At 38.1% G+C, this 17,008-nt stretch overlaps 1 protein-coding gene across 8 annotated transcripts in view; it reads right to left on the minus strand.

Moving 5' to 3' along the window:
* Window positions 1-17,008, minus strand: part of AHI1 (Abelson helper integration site 1) — a gene marked incomplete at its 3' end in the record, with an annotated part of 211,262 nt that overhangs the window by 60,219 nt on the left and 134,035 nt on the right. For 6 of the 8 annotated variants that reach the window (XR_014017212.1, XM_081251012.1, XM_081251011.1 and 3 more), the window contains one exon: window positions 2,522-2,684. Coding sequence is in view for 7 of the 8 variants with exons in the window: in XM_081251012.1 (XP_081107138.1) it covers window positions 2,522-2,684 (163 nt within the window). Of the gene's footprint in view, window positions 1-2,521; window positions 2,685-7,161; window positions 8,523-17,008 lie in introns of those variants that run through there. The other 2 variants (XM_081251016.1, XM_081251015.1) reach the window with 2 other exon arrangements.

Below are 17,008 nucleotides of genomic sequence, written 5' to 3' on the forward strand. Positions count from 1 at the left end.
TATGAGCTACATTAATGGGCTTTGTGTGTGGGCAGATTTTATCATTGGGTTTCTTTACCTATTACTGGAAATGTTAGATGTGATTAAGGAAATTGATCAAGTTTTCCCTTCCAGTGGCTTAAGATACAAAGGGAATATCCTTTGTGATAATAGGGTACCAATGTCTTCTATTGTGTCATTCTCTTAAAGGACATGGCTTTCAACTGAACAGTTGATAGAGATTATGTATGTATGTATGTATAGTATGTACACACACACACACACAGTCCCTTAGATCATTTGCTTTGCATATCTGGCTTCAGATAAAGATAAAGGACAATTTCTCCTACCATTTTCAGAGTGGAATGTGCTGCTGACAGTCATTTTTTCTCTAATGTTAAAACTGGGAAGGTGAGTTTTTGTTAAATTCAGGTAAAAAGTAGGATAAAAGGAGAGGAAAAGAAACCCTGATGAACTGAGAATTCGATCGTATTCTCAGGTTTTCTGAAAAATTTTTGTTTGTTCTGGCTTTTACAAAAGCTTTTTCAACAAGCAGTGACTGATGCCAAAAGAAACCATCAATTATTCGGGGGTACAATAAGGAGTTACGGCAACTGAAGGATGGCCACCGCCTGAGACACGGAACTGATTTCTGTACTCAGCCACCAACGATGGTCACTGCAGTATGCTTCAGAAGTCCCACTTTGGCTCTTATGGAAGAAAACCAAATTTTATGGAATCTTTAATCCCCTGCGGATCAAACATCTACAGCCTCTCAATATTTGCAAGCCTAAGAGGTAATTTCTGCAAACTAACTAGATTCTAAAGTTAGCACGTAACACCATGGTGCCTGGAAATACACAATCTTTTTATACTGTCAAGTTTCCACTTGTATCTGAAAGAAACAACAGACTGTAATATCTAGTTAAAATGACAGATAAACTCCAGAGTGACTAAGACTGTGCAGGCAGCTCTTGATTTAAAAACAGAAGCTACCGCTGCAGAACTCCAGCTGCTGGTCCTGAGAGAAGCCGTCACTGGCGGGGGGAGGGAAGCAGCCTGGATATCTGAGGTGACCTGGAAGTGAGAAGTGCTGAGTTTACGGGACATGACTGGGAATTAACCTGTCCCCAAATTTCTTCCTTCCGCACTGCCTTAACTTTTCTCCAGTCTGCACCCTCCTTTAAACATAAAACTATACCTCAGATAGAGTTTAAGAGCTATTAGTCATTTACTGCTCAGAGAATAAAACCATGGCACAGAGGAAATTAAGAATTCTGTTATGAGAGAGAAATAAGTGGGTAATTTTCGAGACACTTAGGGCTTTGGAGGGGAGGAGTCTGCTGAAAGCGGCAGATACTCTGGGGAAGGAGCTGCAGTGAGATCTGGAGCTCTTGGGGAGGGAGCCCTGGGAAGGGCTGGGTGCAGACCTGGAAGGTGGCCCAAGAGAAATAATTTTATCTGGGCCTGGCCCAGCACCCAGGATTCATGGAAGAAGTTCGTTCTCCTTTTCTTCATCTCTTTTCCCTTCAAAGTTCAGAACTTAGGTTAGAAACCAATCGTATTTTTGTTCAACCATAGTTTGGGTTGAATGGGGTTTCAGAGACTAGCCTGAAAACCAATTACTACTTACAATAATTACTTTGCAGAAACAAAAGACGTAACAATAAACATTCAAAACGTAGTGTGTTCTCAAGGCTGCCTCTACTATATTTTTAAATTGGAACTATACGATTTTAGTGTTTCTGGAAGAAAGCTTAGAGATGATGGAGCTCAGCTCCCTCGTCCCATGGGAGGAAACGGAGGCATATCAGTATTAGTTGTCAAGCTAGGATTGGCAGTCAGTTCTCCTGACGGCTGGGCATTGTGCTTTTCCTACCACACACCAAGTTAACGGCTGATGGGAAGCGTTCTTCTGAAGAACTCCTCCCCTTTCTTCAGTCTTTGAACTCTTTTATTTTCAAACCCTCTGTGTTCGTTCTATTTTCTCCTCTCAAGGCCTGGAAGCAAATCTACAGCTTTCAGAAACTCAGATTTAGAATTTCTTCTCGACCTCCTTTCTTTTTCCTTTCACAAATGAGGGCTTAATTTACTTGAGAATGGAACAATCTATTGCAGTTTTCTTTGAGCAGGTACCAGCTAGGCCTGGGGATACAAGGTAGAAAGAATGGGAGTTGGGAGCTAGAGGTTCTTAGGTGCCTGTCAACTGAGGAGTCTCTGTGGCAAGAGGGGAGGTGACGTCAGTGTGTGAGCATCGGGTGGCGGGGAAAAGGGGCTGAAGAAGGGTGGTAGTTAGATGGGCAGGTCCCCTGGGATGGGAAGTCCATGAAGTAGATATTCCAATCTCAGAATGTAATAGCTTTGGAGTGTACTAGTGCCCCCCTCCCCTTTTTTTTTTTTGCAACATGAGAATGAAGAGCAATACCCATCGGTAAATGTATGCAAAAGTAACAAGACAGCAAGTTAAAGCGTAGAAGATGATAAAATCTTGGACTATCAGTTATACCATATTAGTAAACCAGGAAGGGAGCATAAAACTTACTTTCACTAGCCACATGATTAGCTGGAAAATAACCTTCCTGTCCCTTTCCTCTGCTGCCATACCACCAGTCTTCATTATCTTTGAAAAACACTCGGATAATGTCTCCGCGATGGATGGTTAGTTCATCTGATCGATTCGCTGTGTAGTCATAAAGGGCCACTACCTAAGAGAGAGATAAGACCACCACAGCTTTATCACAACTGTACCACAGAGAAAACCCCCAACATTCACTTCCTCTTGCAGAAGAGCAGCTGAAACCAAAGCAGTACTTTGGTGAGTCTGAGGCTGTCTCAAGGTTTGCTAATGGGATCAGGGGTGGTGGGAACACAGCAGGAGAAGCAAGATAAAAGACTGTGGGATTGAGAAATGGTTAAGATCATTCAATACACTAAGATTAGCTTCAAAATAGCAGATGTTAATTTTTTTTAAAGTAAATTACTTGTGAGGCAAATAAAAAAAAAGTTCACACATCATTCACTTTCTTAAAATTGTTTCATTCTACCTTTGGTCCCATGCCCTGTGCGAAGCAGACGCATCTGAAAAAACAAAAAAATTCTCCAGAACGTCGACACTTTTACAAAAAGGAAAAATTCAATGGAACAACCAGTTCACATAATTTCATTGTGATCACTTGGGTTTATTGTTAATGTCTCTTTTTGAGATGTATTTCTATACAAATACCATTTTGGGGGTGTTTTATATGAATAATCTAAATCTTCCCCTACCTTTAAAAATACCTTCATAAGCTTATACAAATTTAAGAGGAAAAACCCTTCTATGAGAATCCTTTCTCTGTTTTGTTACAGTAGTCACTACATATTTTTTTTCTTTTGAAAAACCAAATTCAAAATGAATGGCTGCACAGGAATCTACAAATCCTTTACAGCAGTTCCAAGAAGGAAGCAGACCTCAACCCATTTTAGATGTGATGCAGTGTATAAAGTAGGACATAATACATACACTAAAGAATAAACTACTTCTACTTTTTTTCCTATGTAAATGGAATTTGAAAATTTACAGGTTATACAACTACATACGTAATGGAAAATTATCATTGCAGACCTCTGCATTTAGGCTGAGTACTGATTTATTCACTTAACAAGTATTTACTGAAATCCTAATGTACCTGGTACTGTGTTAGGGACTGAACATACAGTGATAAACAGGCTAATTTCTAGAAGGGGTACCTTGCTTAGGCTTTGCAGGTGAATGAAGGATAATCAGGAAATAGCCAGCTGAAGAGATGGAAAGTGTGTCTCAGGCAGACTGCACCCCATGTGTGAGAGTCCAGGGAAGAGAAATCCCAAATAGCTCAATATGGTGGGAGCCTGGCATTAGAGGTAAGAGTCTAGATAGAAGGTGGGAGAGGCTGAGGCTTCAAGAGTCAGTAGGAGCCAGATCACACACACTGAAAGGTTCAGACTCAGAATATGGGTAACGGGAAGCAAGGAATTCCATAACAGTTCTCAAAACTCTTTGTGGTGCCTTGAAATTAATTTAAAATCTTTATTAACACATTAACCAGAAGACTTTAATGGATAAATATGGAATTAACTGCTGTCACTATACAATGTAAGGGCAGTAATGATAATTTAATTTAAGTGGTAAAAATAACAATTCTTATTGCACTGCTTAGCACAGTCCCTAGTTTACAACATGCTATGCAGGACGTTGTTTAAAATTTACAAATCTTTTGTAACTCTCAGTATATTGATGCCAGCTCACTTATGTAAAAGTGGAACTTTTAACTTTCCCCCTGCATTCTTCCTTCTCCAAACCTCTTCTCCTGTATTCTCCTGCATGGCACTAACACAGAACAGGAAAGCCAATAAAAATGTTCTGAGTGCCTGCCATGTTCTGGGTCCCTGGCTAGTTGCTTATGTGAGTTATCTTACTCAACCTTTGTGACAATCCTGTGAGGGCAAAAATTCTTATTTCAATTTTACAAATGAGAAGCATGATACACAGAGAAATCTAGTAATTTCTCTAAAGTAAACTACTAAGTGGTAGAATCAGGATTGAAACTCGTGTTTTTTTTCTTTCATTTTTTTTTAAATGAAATACATTTATAGGCCATCTTTACCTAGGATCAAACATGGGAAAGAAGCAGCAGAGAGGAAGGGAGGAGGGATAGGAGATCCTAATCACTCATGAAAGATAAGACACATTTTTGGACAGCAGACCTCGGGCAGCTGGCTGTGCTGAGAAGATTAGCTCCCCTGGGTCACCTGCAGGCCCCACTGCGCCCCTTTCCCGACACCTGAAACCCAGTCCGAGAACCTGCGTGGGGATTTGTTCCCACTGTTCTTCATCCTGGTGTCCCTATAAAAAGAGGAAGAGATACCAGGAGCATACGTGCACAGAGAAAAAGGCCGCTTGAGGACACAGCGGGAAGGTGACTGTCTGCATGGCAAGGAGAGAGGCCTCAGAAGGAACCAACCTGGCCGGATACTTGATCTTGGACTTCCAGCCTCCAGAACTGTGAGCAAATAAACTTCTGTTTTTAAGTCACCCGGTCTATGGTATTGTGTTACAGCAGACCTGTCAGACCAATACATAATACAGCCTCACAACCTGATGGTGTCAGGTGAATCACGTATTACCAGCCTCTTATGGTATTGCAAATGGGCAATGCCTCATTTGCATCCATCTTAGGTCCTTCCCGGGTTACAGTACTGTGTTCTACACTCTCCTAATGCTATCTCCTGATGTAGAAATAATGTCCTTGTCACCAAACTCCACAACTACCATCCTTAGGAGGGAGACTACACCCCCCAAAGCAGTCTTGCTTTGTCACCATCACACCATTACTGACATTTAGGCACAAAACAGCTTCACAATGAGCAGTCGGCGTGTTTCACGTGCCAACAGCCCACAGGTTGGCGGCAGTGGAGCTGTGACCATTCTCTCATCATACTGAAGGCACATGACAAAATCCACACAGCTCATGAGAATCTGCTGGTATTCCAGTGTGTGTTTTTATCAAAATGTTCTCATCATTTGAAGACCATTACTCTCTTCTGAGCATCACAGTACACACAGTAAACTCTGCTTGTTTTATTTTGGTAGTGGATTTTGCATAAGTCACGTCTTCCCTGTCTCCAATTAGATTTCATTGTCATCCCGCTGTTTCAGGATAAAGTAAAGCTCCATTGGGAGCTTTATTCCCCAAGTGTTGGAAGACACAGTCCCATGCGGAGGTTTGTTTTGAATTAATACCATCTCTATTTTGCCCTTATTTTGGTAGGTGTTGTCACATAAAATCTGTTTTGACCATTCTCTTGAGAAGTATCTTCTACAATGTACCCTTCTGTGCACATGGTGGTCTGGCATGTGGGTATAACATGCTCAGTGCTATGATCCAGATCTTGAGCTGACAGGGCGGTTATGAAATCTTTCAGTAATCTTTCTTTTTAGACGTAAGTTTAAAAATATGTGTTTATGTGCCCATGTGCCCATGTTGGTAATGATAGGTCTGGGAAATAAAATGTTCCACAAAATCCACTTGGTCACATTTGATCACTATTCACATATTTGAAACGGAGTTCCTTCCTTTTGTCAAAGCTTGCCGAGTTGCTTGGGCACAATCGTTCACGGTGGAAGTGCCGCTTTTTTTTTTTTTTTTAACATAGTTTTTGGTCTTCATAGCATTGCTTGCCAGATACTATTTCTTGGTTTAAGCAGAGTCTGCCAGGCTGTTATAAGACATTTAGGGGAATTCCTTTTTGCATTATCTTCTGAGAGATTTTTCATTATTACAGTTGTCTCCCTAGAATTCTCAGTGGTTCCTGAAACCATTGTACCGAAGGAACATTAACCACTGTACGGCTCAGCAGCAGATGTTCCTTGCAATGTTATCTGTGATGTAATCCAAAAATCAATATTCATAATGACCCCAAGTCATTCAACAAGCTGTGCTGAATAAGTCATGCACTTGAGCGCTTTCTCCTCCAACACAGCTTCTGCTGGCTCCATAATTGTCGGGGAACTTCTTTGCGCCGGCCTGCAGCCAATGAAGCATCTGGATCCCACCCGCTTCCCTCTGCTTCCTACTTGCTTAACTTGATTTCAGAATTCTGCCCTCCAGAAAAGTGAAAGAATACATTTCTGTTGTTTTAAGCCACACCATGTTTGTGGTAATTTGATATGACAGCCCCAGAAAACTAATACATATGAAGTTTACTTTCGCGAGTACTAGATTTTTTGTATTCCTTTAAAGAGTACTGGATGTTTTTCTGCCATGTAGTTACTTGAGATCAGTTTGACCCCTTCCAGGTTTGCTGTTAAGTTGTGTTAGAGCAGATTCAGGAAGACTTTAGGACTCAATAAACTCCACTACTAAGATATGATTCTCCTGATAATTCCCCCTGATGCCCCACATTATTAGGTTTTTCCATTCTGGCTGGCAGGACTGTGAATTATTCCCATTCTGTTGTGTAGGCTACTAACTTCTGATGGTTCTTTCCTTATGGAGTTTAACCCCATGTAGGTGCAGATCAGTACTCAGCCAAAGAGTTATTAAGGGTACTTCTTATGGGTATTGGCAGGATTATTACCAATTAATATAAGGTGAAACAAAAAGAAACATCTTAGTAATTATTTTATTTTATTTTTTGTGAGAACTCTTGTTACAGGTATTTAATGCACATTAACTAAAATGTATACATTTTCAGTTTTCATAATAAATGCAATTATGACTTTATTACACTTCTGGTATTCTTAAAGAAAGCACATCAAGCTTTAATATAGAAATATTTAAAAATATATATATATAGAAATATTTAGGTTACACTTAACTTCTGGCTCAAGTGATAATAAAACTTCTGTTCTTTTTTGATCTTATACATGTTCCCCTCAGGGATGGCCCATCTCTTGTAGGCTTGGAGTCACCTTTGGTTACATGGTTGGCCTTGTTGTTTCAACACTCTGGATATATTAAAAGATAAAGCAACTTACATAAAAGAACAATTAATTGGAGCCAAGGGAGAAGATGCTTCTTTGTGCAGATTCCATAAGGACTATGCAGAAGTATGGATGGTCTAAGCCAGGCAGTTACATTTATAGCACTGTTTTTCACATAGTTAACAACATGGTGTGATTGTAGCTTTAAAAATTATGAAACCCGACAGAGATTGTACTTTCTAGTTGAAATAAAGTTATTTAGAATAGATTGTGGCTTCAGATGCATTTGCTGCTTTTTCGACCTTGGGGAACCATCCTTAATGAATTTTATAGAATTGATGGCAGGGTTTTTAAAAAATCTCTTTCAAGTTTTAAACTGCTTCATTATTTATAAGAGGTCTGGGTATAGCTGTAGCATTTCATATGCTTTCTGAGAGAAATGGACTGTTTTCTTGGCCACTGGAGATGTTTCCATGTAATCAAACAACAGTTTATACATCTTGATCCTATTTTTTTTTTTAACTGTGTGTTTCTTTGGAGTTAGAATGGCTGTGATAGCCTCACCAAACACTTCAATCCCTGATGGACTAAAGGTGAACATTCCACATAGTAGCATGCTCCCATTTCTTTTTTTTAAAATAAATAAATAAATTTATTTATTTATTTATTTTTGGCTGTATTGGGTCTTCATTGCTGTGCGCAGGTTTTCTCTAGTTGTGGTGAGCGGGGTCTACTCTTCGTTGTGGTGAGCGGGCTTCTCATTGTGGTGGCTTCTCTTGCTGTGGAGCATGGGCTCTAGGTGTGTGGATTTCAGTAGTTGTGGCACGTGGCCTCAGTACCTGTGGCGCGTGGGCTGTAGAGCGCAGGCCCAGTAGTTGTGGTGCTTGGGCTTAGTTGCTCTGAGGCATGTGGGGTCTTCCCCGACCAGGGCCTGAACCCGTCTCCTGCATTGGCAGGTGGATTCTTAACCACTGCGCCACCAGGGAAGTCCTTGCTCTCATTTCTTTTGCTAGTTTCCACCCTTGTTCCAGACATAGGTTCTTCTTTCATATCTTTCAGTCTTGCTATAGTTTTGGGGTCACCTCGGAGATCTGAGTTCCTATTAATACAACAGGTATATTTAGTGTGTATTCCTTAAGTTCTGTTACCCACTCCTCTTTCACATTTTGAAACGAGGCTACATTTACCGCAGAGAAGCACACAGGGAGGACATCAGTCATCGGATAAGACAAAAGCCTCAGATAATCACAGTCTTCTTGTCTGCTCTTAGTCTTTCTGTTTGGCCGTGTCATAGAGAACCAGGAGGTACTAGTTGTCCCCTAAGGTGACACTGACTGTGTAGCAGTTGAAGATGGCAGGCATGTAATCCTCCAGGAAGGTGTCATTGGCATAATTCATGGGCAGGCACATCTTGCCCGCCTCCCAGTTGCAAACCACCATGTACCTGAGCATCACTGCACTGGCCCACGAGCTATGCTGGGCATGGTCCCCCCACCTCCACCAGTCCCTTCCCTGGCTGTGCCTGCCTGCTGTCTCCCAGTAATATTTAACAAGTGAAATAAAATAAGCTTTAGTAAAGTCTCATTTCTCGATTATGTCGGGCAATGTTGGGTCTTTATTACTAAAATAGAAAAAAAACATAAAAAAGGTAGTAGAAAATCAAATTTAACAACAAATCCTGAATTGTACAGAAGTACATTACTAAACATTCAAATGACTCCTTTACTAATAGTGACACTGGGACTATATTTTATTTCATAAGAAGAATGGAAAAACATATAACCCTACTTCTAGCACCATGTGGTAGAAATATATACAGTCTCTTATGATTATTTCCATGAACACTAAGAAAGACAACTCTAAAGATATTCATAAAAAAGAAACTAAGGTCCTGTTATTTTTAACTGATCTTATCTGGATAATAATAGATTAAGAAAACAGAGATAAAGTAAGTAAATAATTGCACAAAGTTTATTGTCTCTGTACCAGACAAACTATCTGTTCTATCCTGCTACATAATGCTAGTATATATGACCTTAAACACTTCATCAAACAAATATTTGAAAATATTTAATTCCAAATACCTTCTGGTAAAGTAACTACTAAGGGTAATGGAAAAAAATACGAAACTAGGAATCAAGACAGTGAGTTTCCAGTTCTGCCTGGGTCTCCAAGGCTAAAACATATCATAAAACACTCAAGCTGGATGTCTGTAAACTAAGGGGTTTGGACCAGATGCTAGGTGGTATCCTTTCCAGCTTAAAAATTCTATCATATCAGATATTCAAATAACTATTCCAAAAGAATGGCATTCACAAATTTTAACATAAATTCAAAATATTAATTTGTTGGATAAGAGTGTGCCTGATTATTTGTGATCATACATGAATTAGAAAAGCTTGTTTGTTTGCTGCAGCACTATACAGGAAAAGCCTCTTAGTCATAATTAAAGAAGAATAGTGATAAAGCATTTCTTTGGAATTTACTGGTTGGAAATACTGCTTTCTTCTTTGACGAATAGGAATGATTGAACTTTTGGACTTCACAAATAAAGCTACTCATTTTATATGATGATTGGTATTAATTAAACCTCTTCTTACTGGAAATCACAATTCACATACTTTGTTACAGTGAATCATTAGTGCTTCATTGAAAAAGGCTCTAAAATGTATCTTTGTATTGGTTATTTCCTGAAAAAAAAAAAAAAACCAAGATAATGATGCAGACCTTTATAGACTGGACTACAGAGTTTTGTTTTGTTTTGTTTTTTTGTTACTGAAGAAAGATGATAGTGTACTTTAATTATTTTTCTTGGGAGGGATAGCAAAAGGAGAATTATGAATCATTGGTTTAGACATGGGTGCTTAAAGTGTGTTCTCTAGATTAGCAGTGGCAACATTACCTGGAAACTGGTTAGAAATGCAAATTCTTGGGCCCCATTCCAGACCAACTGAAATATTCTGGGGATGGACCCAGTAATCTGTTTTAACGAGGCTGCCAGGTGATTCTGATGTACCTTAAGGTTTAATTAACTTTATTTCGATGACCTACTTTATAAAACATGTACATTTATTTTCTGCACATATCAAGTATGTGACTGAATGGTTAAGAAACATAATTTAAAATATAAAACCAAATCTTATAACAATTGTTAACGGGCAAAACTTAAAAATGTAAACCTGTTCCTCCTTTCCTATTTTACTTATGTTTCTTAGTTTCTCTCGTAGCACTGAAATGCTGACTACGTCCAGATTTGAGTAATATAACATCTACTTCGCCGTTTTTTTCAACAAGCTCATGCTCAAACTGCAACTAGGAGTCATAGTAAACATTTCTTAGGTTCCCCTACCATCTCTTAAGGATTAGCAAAATGTTTAAAGTAGAAAAACAAGCAAAAATTGAAAGATTAAATCTGTTTATCTATCAATAATTATTAGATACATATTGTGTCTGAGGTACCCTTATAGGCTGAGGAGACAGAAGTGAACACAGTTCCTGTCCTTGGGATATTCCGTTTCATGTTTCATTGTTTTTGGTATGGTGGCCCTTTTTAAAAATGGGATACCTTTAGTATTTGTACAAGTTACTCTGCTGTTTCTCTACTTTTAAGTTGCCAATAAAGAGTACTAGGGTGCATGCTGATATTGAATTTTAAAATAATAATTTATGAATTACTTCAGAAAAGTATAACAAATTTCTTTAAATTCTCTTAGCAAACCATGAGCTATGAGTAAATGTAAAATCAGTAAAAAAAAAAGAATCAGCTGAAGATAATATTTTTAAACAAAAATAAATTCAAGTATTTGCAAACAACGTATTATTCAGTTTATATACAGTTTTAGTAATTATAAATTTTATACTTCACAGTTCAAAGCAGTGGTTTATAGAGATTATATACAGAAATATATCCCTTATGATAAATGGAATATTCTTTTTTACCCTGTTGCATTTATAACTTGTTTCTATTTTCCTTAGATGCTACTTTCCTGGCCAGGTCCTTTCTGTTGCCATATTGTTATGAGAGGTAGTACAACTTTTTTTAAAAATACATAAACATACAAATTTATAAATACTAAAATAAAAATTATTGATTCAAGTTTGTTAAGGACATAAACACATGAATATATAAATGATAAAAAACTTAAAAATAAACATATAGGGACTTCCCTGGTGGTGCAGTGGTTAAGAATCCGCCTGCCAGTACAGGGGACACGGGTTTGGTCCCTGGTCCGGGAAGATCCCACAGGCCACGGAGCAACTAAGCCCGTGAGCCACAACTACTGAGCCCGCGTGCCTAGAGCCCATGCTCCTCAACAAAGGAAGCCACTGCAATGAGAAGCCAGCACACTGCAATGAAGAGTAGCCCCTGCTCGCTGCAACTAGAGAAAGCCCATGCGCAGCAACAAAGACCCAATGCAGCCAAAAATAAATAAATATATTTAAAAAAATAAACATATAGATAGATAAGTAAGTTATACAAGGGTCTTCAAATAGACTTGTATTGTTGCAAAACTAGTTTGGAAAAGCCTATTCTAAAACTGAATAGGCACCTACAGGAACTAAAAAATGTTTGTATGAGCTACATTTCCATTTTTCTTTGAGAGTGAGGTATGGGTGCATTTCTCTGTGCTTAAATACACATAATAGAGATAACAGACTTATCACTTAAAAATAACGTAAGGTCTGGGGCTTCCCTGGTGGCGCAGTGGTTGAGAGTCCGCCTGCCGATGCAGGGGACATGGGTTCGTGCCCCGGTCTGGGAGGATCCCACATGCCGCGGAGCAGCTGGGCCCGTGAGCCATGGCCGCTGAGCCTACGCGTCTGGAGCCTGTGCTCTGCAACGGGAGAGGCCACAACAGTAAGAGGCCTGCGTACCGCAAAAATAACGTAAGGTCTGGGGACAAATCTTTTGAGAATGAAATTAAATCTTTTTAATGCTTAATGGCATCTTCAGGATTTCCTGGGCACCAACTATAAGTGCAAAGAGTTACAGTACTTGATATTTTTGAGAACTACTTAAGAGCACCCCTAAGGACATTTATTAACAGAATTCATTAAATTTATAAATAATTTATTTTCTTTCTTTTTTTTTTTCCTCAATGCGCCATGTAGCTTGTGGGATCTTAGTTCCCTGAACAGGGATTGAACACGCACCCTTGGCAGTGAAACCACAGAGTCCTTACCACTGGACTGCCAGGGAATTCCCATAATTTATAAACAATTTCTGAAAGATGAATTAACTAGTAACTCATTTATATAATAAATGAAGTGTGTGTGCTATATATATAGCACTGTACATAGTATGGGAAATATAAAGAAATGCAGCATAAAGTTCTTGACTTGAAGCTGCTTAAGACAGTTAAGAAAAACATACTATTTCAAATATTATATACTTAAAAATTCTTATCCTGAAAGTTTAATTCACTCATTCTAAAACAAGTATATAAATCTCAGTTTATTTTTTTCTCAGCAACATATATCTACTGTTATTATTTAATAATCTGCTATGCTATAGATATGTGTTTATCTCTCTAGATGTATCGAGAAATATATGTATCTACCAATTATTTAATGCTTGTTATGTGTCAGGCATGCGCTAAGCATTTTACACTATATATGTATGCATGTGTGTATGTGTACATACACACAAATATACACACACATATATATATTTGTGTACATACACATGTTCACACATATGTTCATAAACACCCTATTTAGTATTTATCATGCCTTTGTTTCTTTAATTATAAACCAAAAGAATTATTACTTGTCTGAATCACGCAGTTTGGCAGATTCTAGATGTTAGAAGGTTTGCTTTTCTCTTAAATCTATGCTCTTAATCACTAAACCTACACAATTAAATTTGAAGTTAGAGGCCTTCGTGGAACCAATTAAACATAAGTCTGCTTGGTTCACTGCTTATAACTTTTGCTAAGATTTATGCTAAAAGAAGGATCTTTAAGACTTGGTATTTCTATTACAGAAGGCACCTGAAGAATATCATCAAAGCACTTTTCTTCATATTATCTTCTCAGTCACAATTTGTTGAGGCCATCAAACTGGGAAGTTATATGGTAAACAGAAATAAGGCCAAAGTGACGGCAGATGTATGTATACTAACAGGTGTGTCCATCTGATCACTACAGTTTATATTTACACTTATACTGAAATGACTAGGCATTGTTAATTTGGAAAGGCTTTGTGAAGGAATCTTGAGTAATAAATTTAAATGGAAAGAGAAAAGCTTTTTAGGCTGCTGATAGGACATCAATAATTAACTGCTCATCTTATTTAAACAGGCTTGTCTATTTCTAATTCTAATGTCAATCCAAATATTCTGGGAAAAGCTCATGTACACACATGTGAGTATTTGGTTTAGTGAGGAAGAAGACAAGGATATAATAGAAGGATAATGAAGAAGCTTGATGGAAAACGTCTCTATTTTAGCATATAAATATAATTATGACACATACAGAAATGTAGACGGTCAAGTAAGGGGCTCTAAAACCTACCAAACAGTATTTCAAATGGCAAAAGAGAAACCAGCAAATAGAATTTTAAAGAAGCAACTAGAAAACACTGAGCTTAAGAACAAATGAGTAGAAAAGAAGCACTTCTGGAATGGGAGAGTAATGAAAATTGGCTCTTCCATAAAATCAAGAAAACTGGCAAAACTATCAAAATCAACTTTTAAGAACTTGAAAAATTAGCCAAAGGACTGCAATAATCCAAAGATCATGTATTCAAGAAAAACAGTTGGATCTTGGTAAAAAACATCAAGTTTTATGGAATTTTAACCTGCCCTATTCCCATTACTCTCTTGCCAGCCCCATGGTAGCTTTAAAAACAGACTGACAGGGCTTCCCTGGTGGCGCAGTGGTTGAGAGTCTGCCTGCCGATGCAGGGGACATGGGTTCGTGCCCCGGTCCGGGAGGATCCCACGTGCCGTGGAGCGGCTGGGCCTGCGGGCCATGGCCGCTGAGCCTGCGTGTCTGGAGCCTGTGCTCCACAGCGGGAGAGGCCGCAGCAGTGAGAGGCCCGCGTACCGCAAAAAAAAAAAAAAAACAGACTGACAACCATGGTTAACTGTGGAAACTATCAGGTCAGCAGTCACTGGAGAGGGCAGAACAGGTTCAGAGTGCCTATAAATCCCCATCTCCAGAGAAGTGTCACTATATGACCTAGGTGGCAGGCCCTGAAAAGCTCCATTCTCAGGGCTTGTCTTTATTTGATGTGACTCAGAGTCAGCTGTTGAACAGCGATATCCCTCAAGCATTTGTCAAAAAAATCAGTGGCAACTTAGGTGGTGATACATGTTATGACAAGTAAGGAACTGACCAAAAAATTAAAAGGAAAAACTGGGAAATATCATGTCTACCTATAGGGTTTGCTGAAAAGCATCAACAGATTCCTGGAAATCTAGAAGGCCATGGGTATGTGCAAAACTCTGTGTATGCCCAGGAAAGACCAGAGAAGGCTCAAATCTTTCATCTCTGCTGACCTTAACAGTCAATGCAAGCAGAAAGTGAAGTCTAAGTATGGTAGAGTTATGAACTGCATGTTGAAGCACTAAAAACATGTCTTAACACACACATAGAGCCCTTTGGAAAAGGTCCTCGGCATTTAAGAAAATCTTAATACAATCATTAGCTGACCACTAAGCTAACCAAGCAGACACTTTATTGGTTGCACAACACAAAAAGAACAGTCTTTAAAGAATTACTCCAGGAAAGTCCCTAATTAAACAAATAGTAAAAGTAATAATAACAAAAATGACAAATCATAGGGAAGTGGGGGTAGAAAATCTGATTTTTAAGTTCGCCACATTATATTATCTCAAATGTCCAATTACAAGACATGTAAAGAAAGAGTAAAGTATAACCCTCATAGGAGTCAAAGAAGTCAATAGAAATTGACTGAGAAAGTCCAGATGTTGGAATTACTAGACAAAAACTTTAAATTGGTATATATATGTTCAAAGATCAAAGGGAAGCCATGTCTAAAGAATTAAGAGACTGGATATATGTATATGTATAACTGATTCACTTTGCTGTACAGCAGAAACTAACAAAACATTGTAAATCAACTATAGTCCAACAAAAATTCAAAAAAAGAATTAAGAGAAAATGAGAATGCTATCTCAGCAAATTGAAAACATCAATAAAAAGAAAGAAAAAACAAACAGAAATTCCAGAGTTGAAAAGTACAATATTCACTAGAGGGGCTCAAAAGTAGATTTGAACTGGCAGAGGAAAGAATCAGTGAACTTTTTCACTGATTAGTCTGAGGAACAGAAAGAAACAAGAATGAAGAAAAATGACAGAGCCTCAGACACCTATGGGCTGCCATCAAGGGTACCAAAATATGAATAATGGGAGACCCAAAAAGAGAAAAAACAGAAGAAGGGAAGAAAGAATAGCTGAAGAAATAATGGCCCAAACTTCCCAAATTTGATCAAAAATATTAATCTGCACATCCAAGAGCCTAGACAAACACCAAGTAGGATAAACTCAAAAAGATCCACACCTAGACATATCATAGCCAAACTACTGAAGCCCAAGAATCTTGAAAGCAGCAAGAGAAAAACAACTCATCATAGAAGGATTCTCAATAAGATTAACAATAAATTTCTCATCAGAAACCTTGGAGTTCAGAAGTTAGTAAGATGATGCTTTCAACAATAAGTGTGGAAAGAAGACTCAACCTACGATTCAATATCCAGCAAAACTACCATGTAAAAAAGAAGAAATTAATACATTCCCAGATAAATGATAACAGAGAGTTTGTTGCTAGTAGAACTGCCCTTCAAGAAAAACTAATGGGAGTCCTTCAGGCTGCAACAAAAGGGCACTTAACAGTAACTCAAAGTCACATAAAGAAATAAAGAGCACTGATAAAGGTAATTACATAAGTAAATACAAAGGACAGTATAAATGTACTTTTTGGGAAACTCCTCATGTAAATTAAAAGACAACTTTGTAAAGAATTATAAAAATGTGTTGATGGGCTTACAATGTATAAATAAGAGAGTGTCACGGACTTACGTATACTACCAAATATAAAATAGCTAGCTAGTGGGAAGCAGCTGCATAGCACAGGGAGATCAGCTTGGTGCTTTGTGACCACCTAGAGGGGTGGGATAGGGAGGGTAGGAGGGAGACGCAAGAGGGAGAAGATATGGGGATATATGTATATGTACAGCTGATTCACTTTGTTATAAAGCAGAAACTAACACACCATTGTAAAGCAATTATACTCCAATAAAGATGGTAAAAAAAAAAAGATGTAATTTGTACAACCACAATAGCACAAAGGAGGCAGAAGGGAAAATAACTGTATTAAAGTTTTTACATACTATTAAAATTAAGTTGGTGTTAATCCAAACTATATTGTTTTAAGTTAAGATGTTAATTGTAATTCTCAGGGTAACTACTAAGAAAACAACTCAAGTAAATACACAAAAAGAAAAATGGATTTAAATTGGTATATTAAAAATATTACTTTAATCAAAAAAAGTGAGTAATGAAAGAGGAAAGCAGCAAAAAAATACATCAGACATAAAGAAAACAAAACAAAACTGTA

The sequence above is a fragment of the Mesoplodon bidens genome (assembly GCF_964165515.1).
Source record: "Mesoplodon bidens genome assembly, chromosome: 12".
Classification (NCBI taxonomy): domain Eukaryota; kingdom Metazoa; phylum Chordata; class Mammalia; order Artiodactyla; family Ziphiidae; genus Mesoplodon; species Mesoplodon bidens.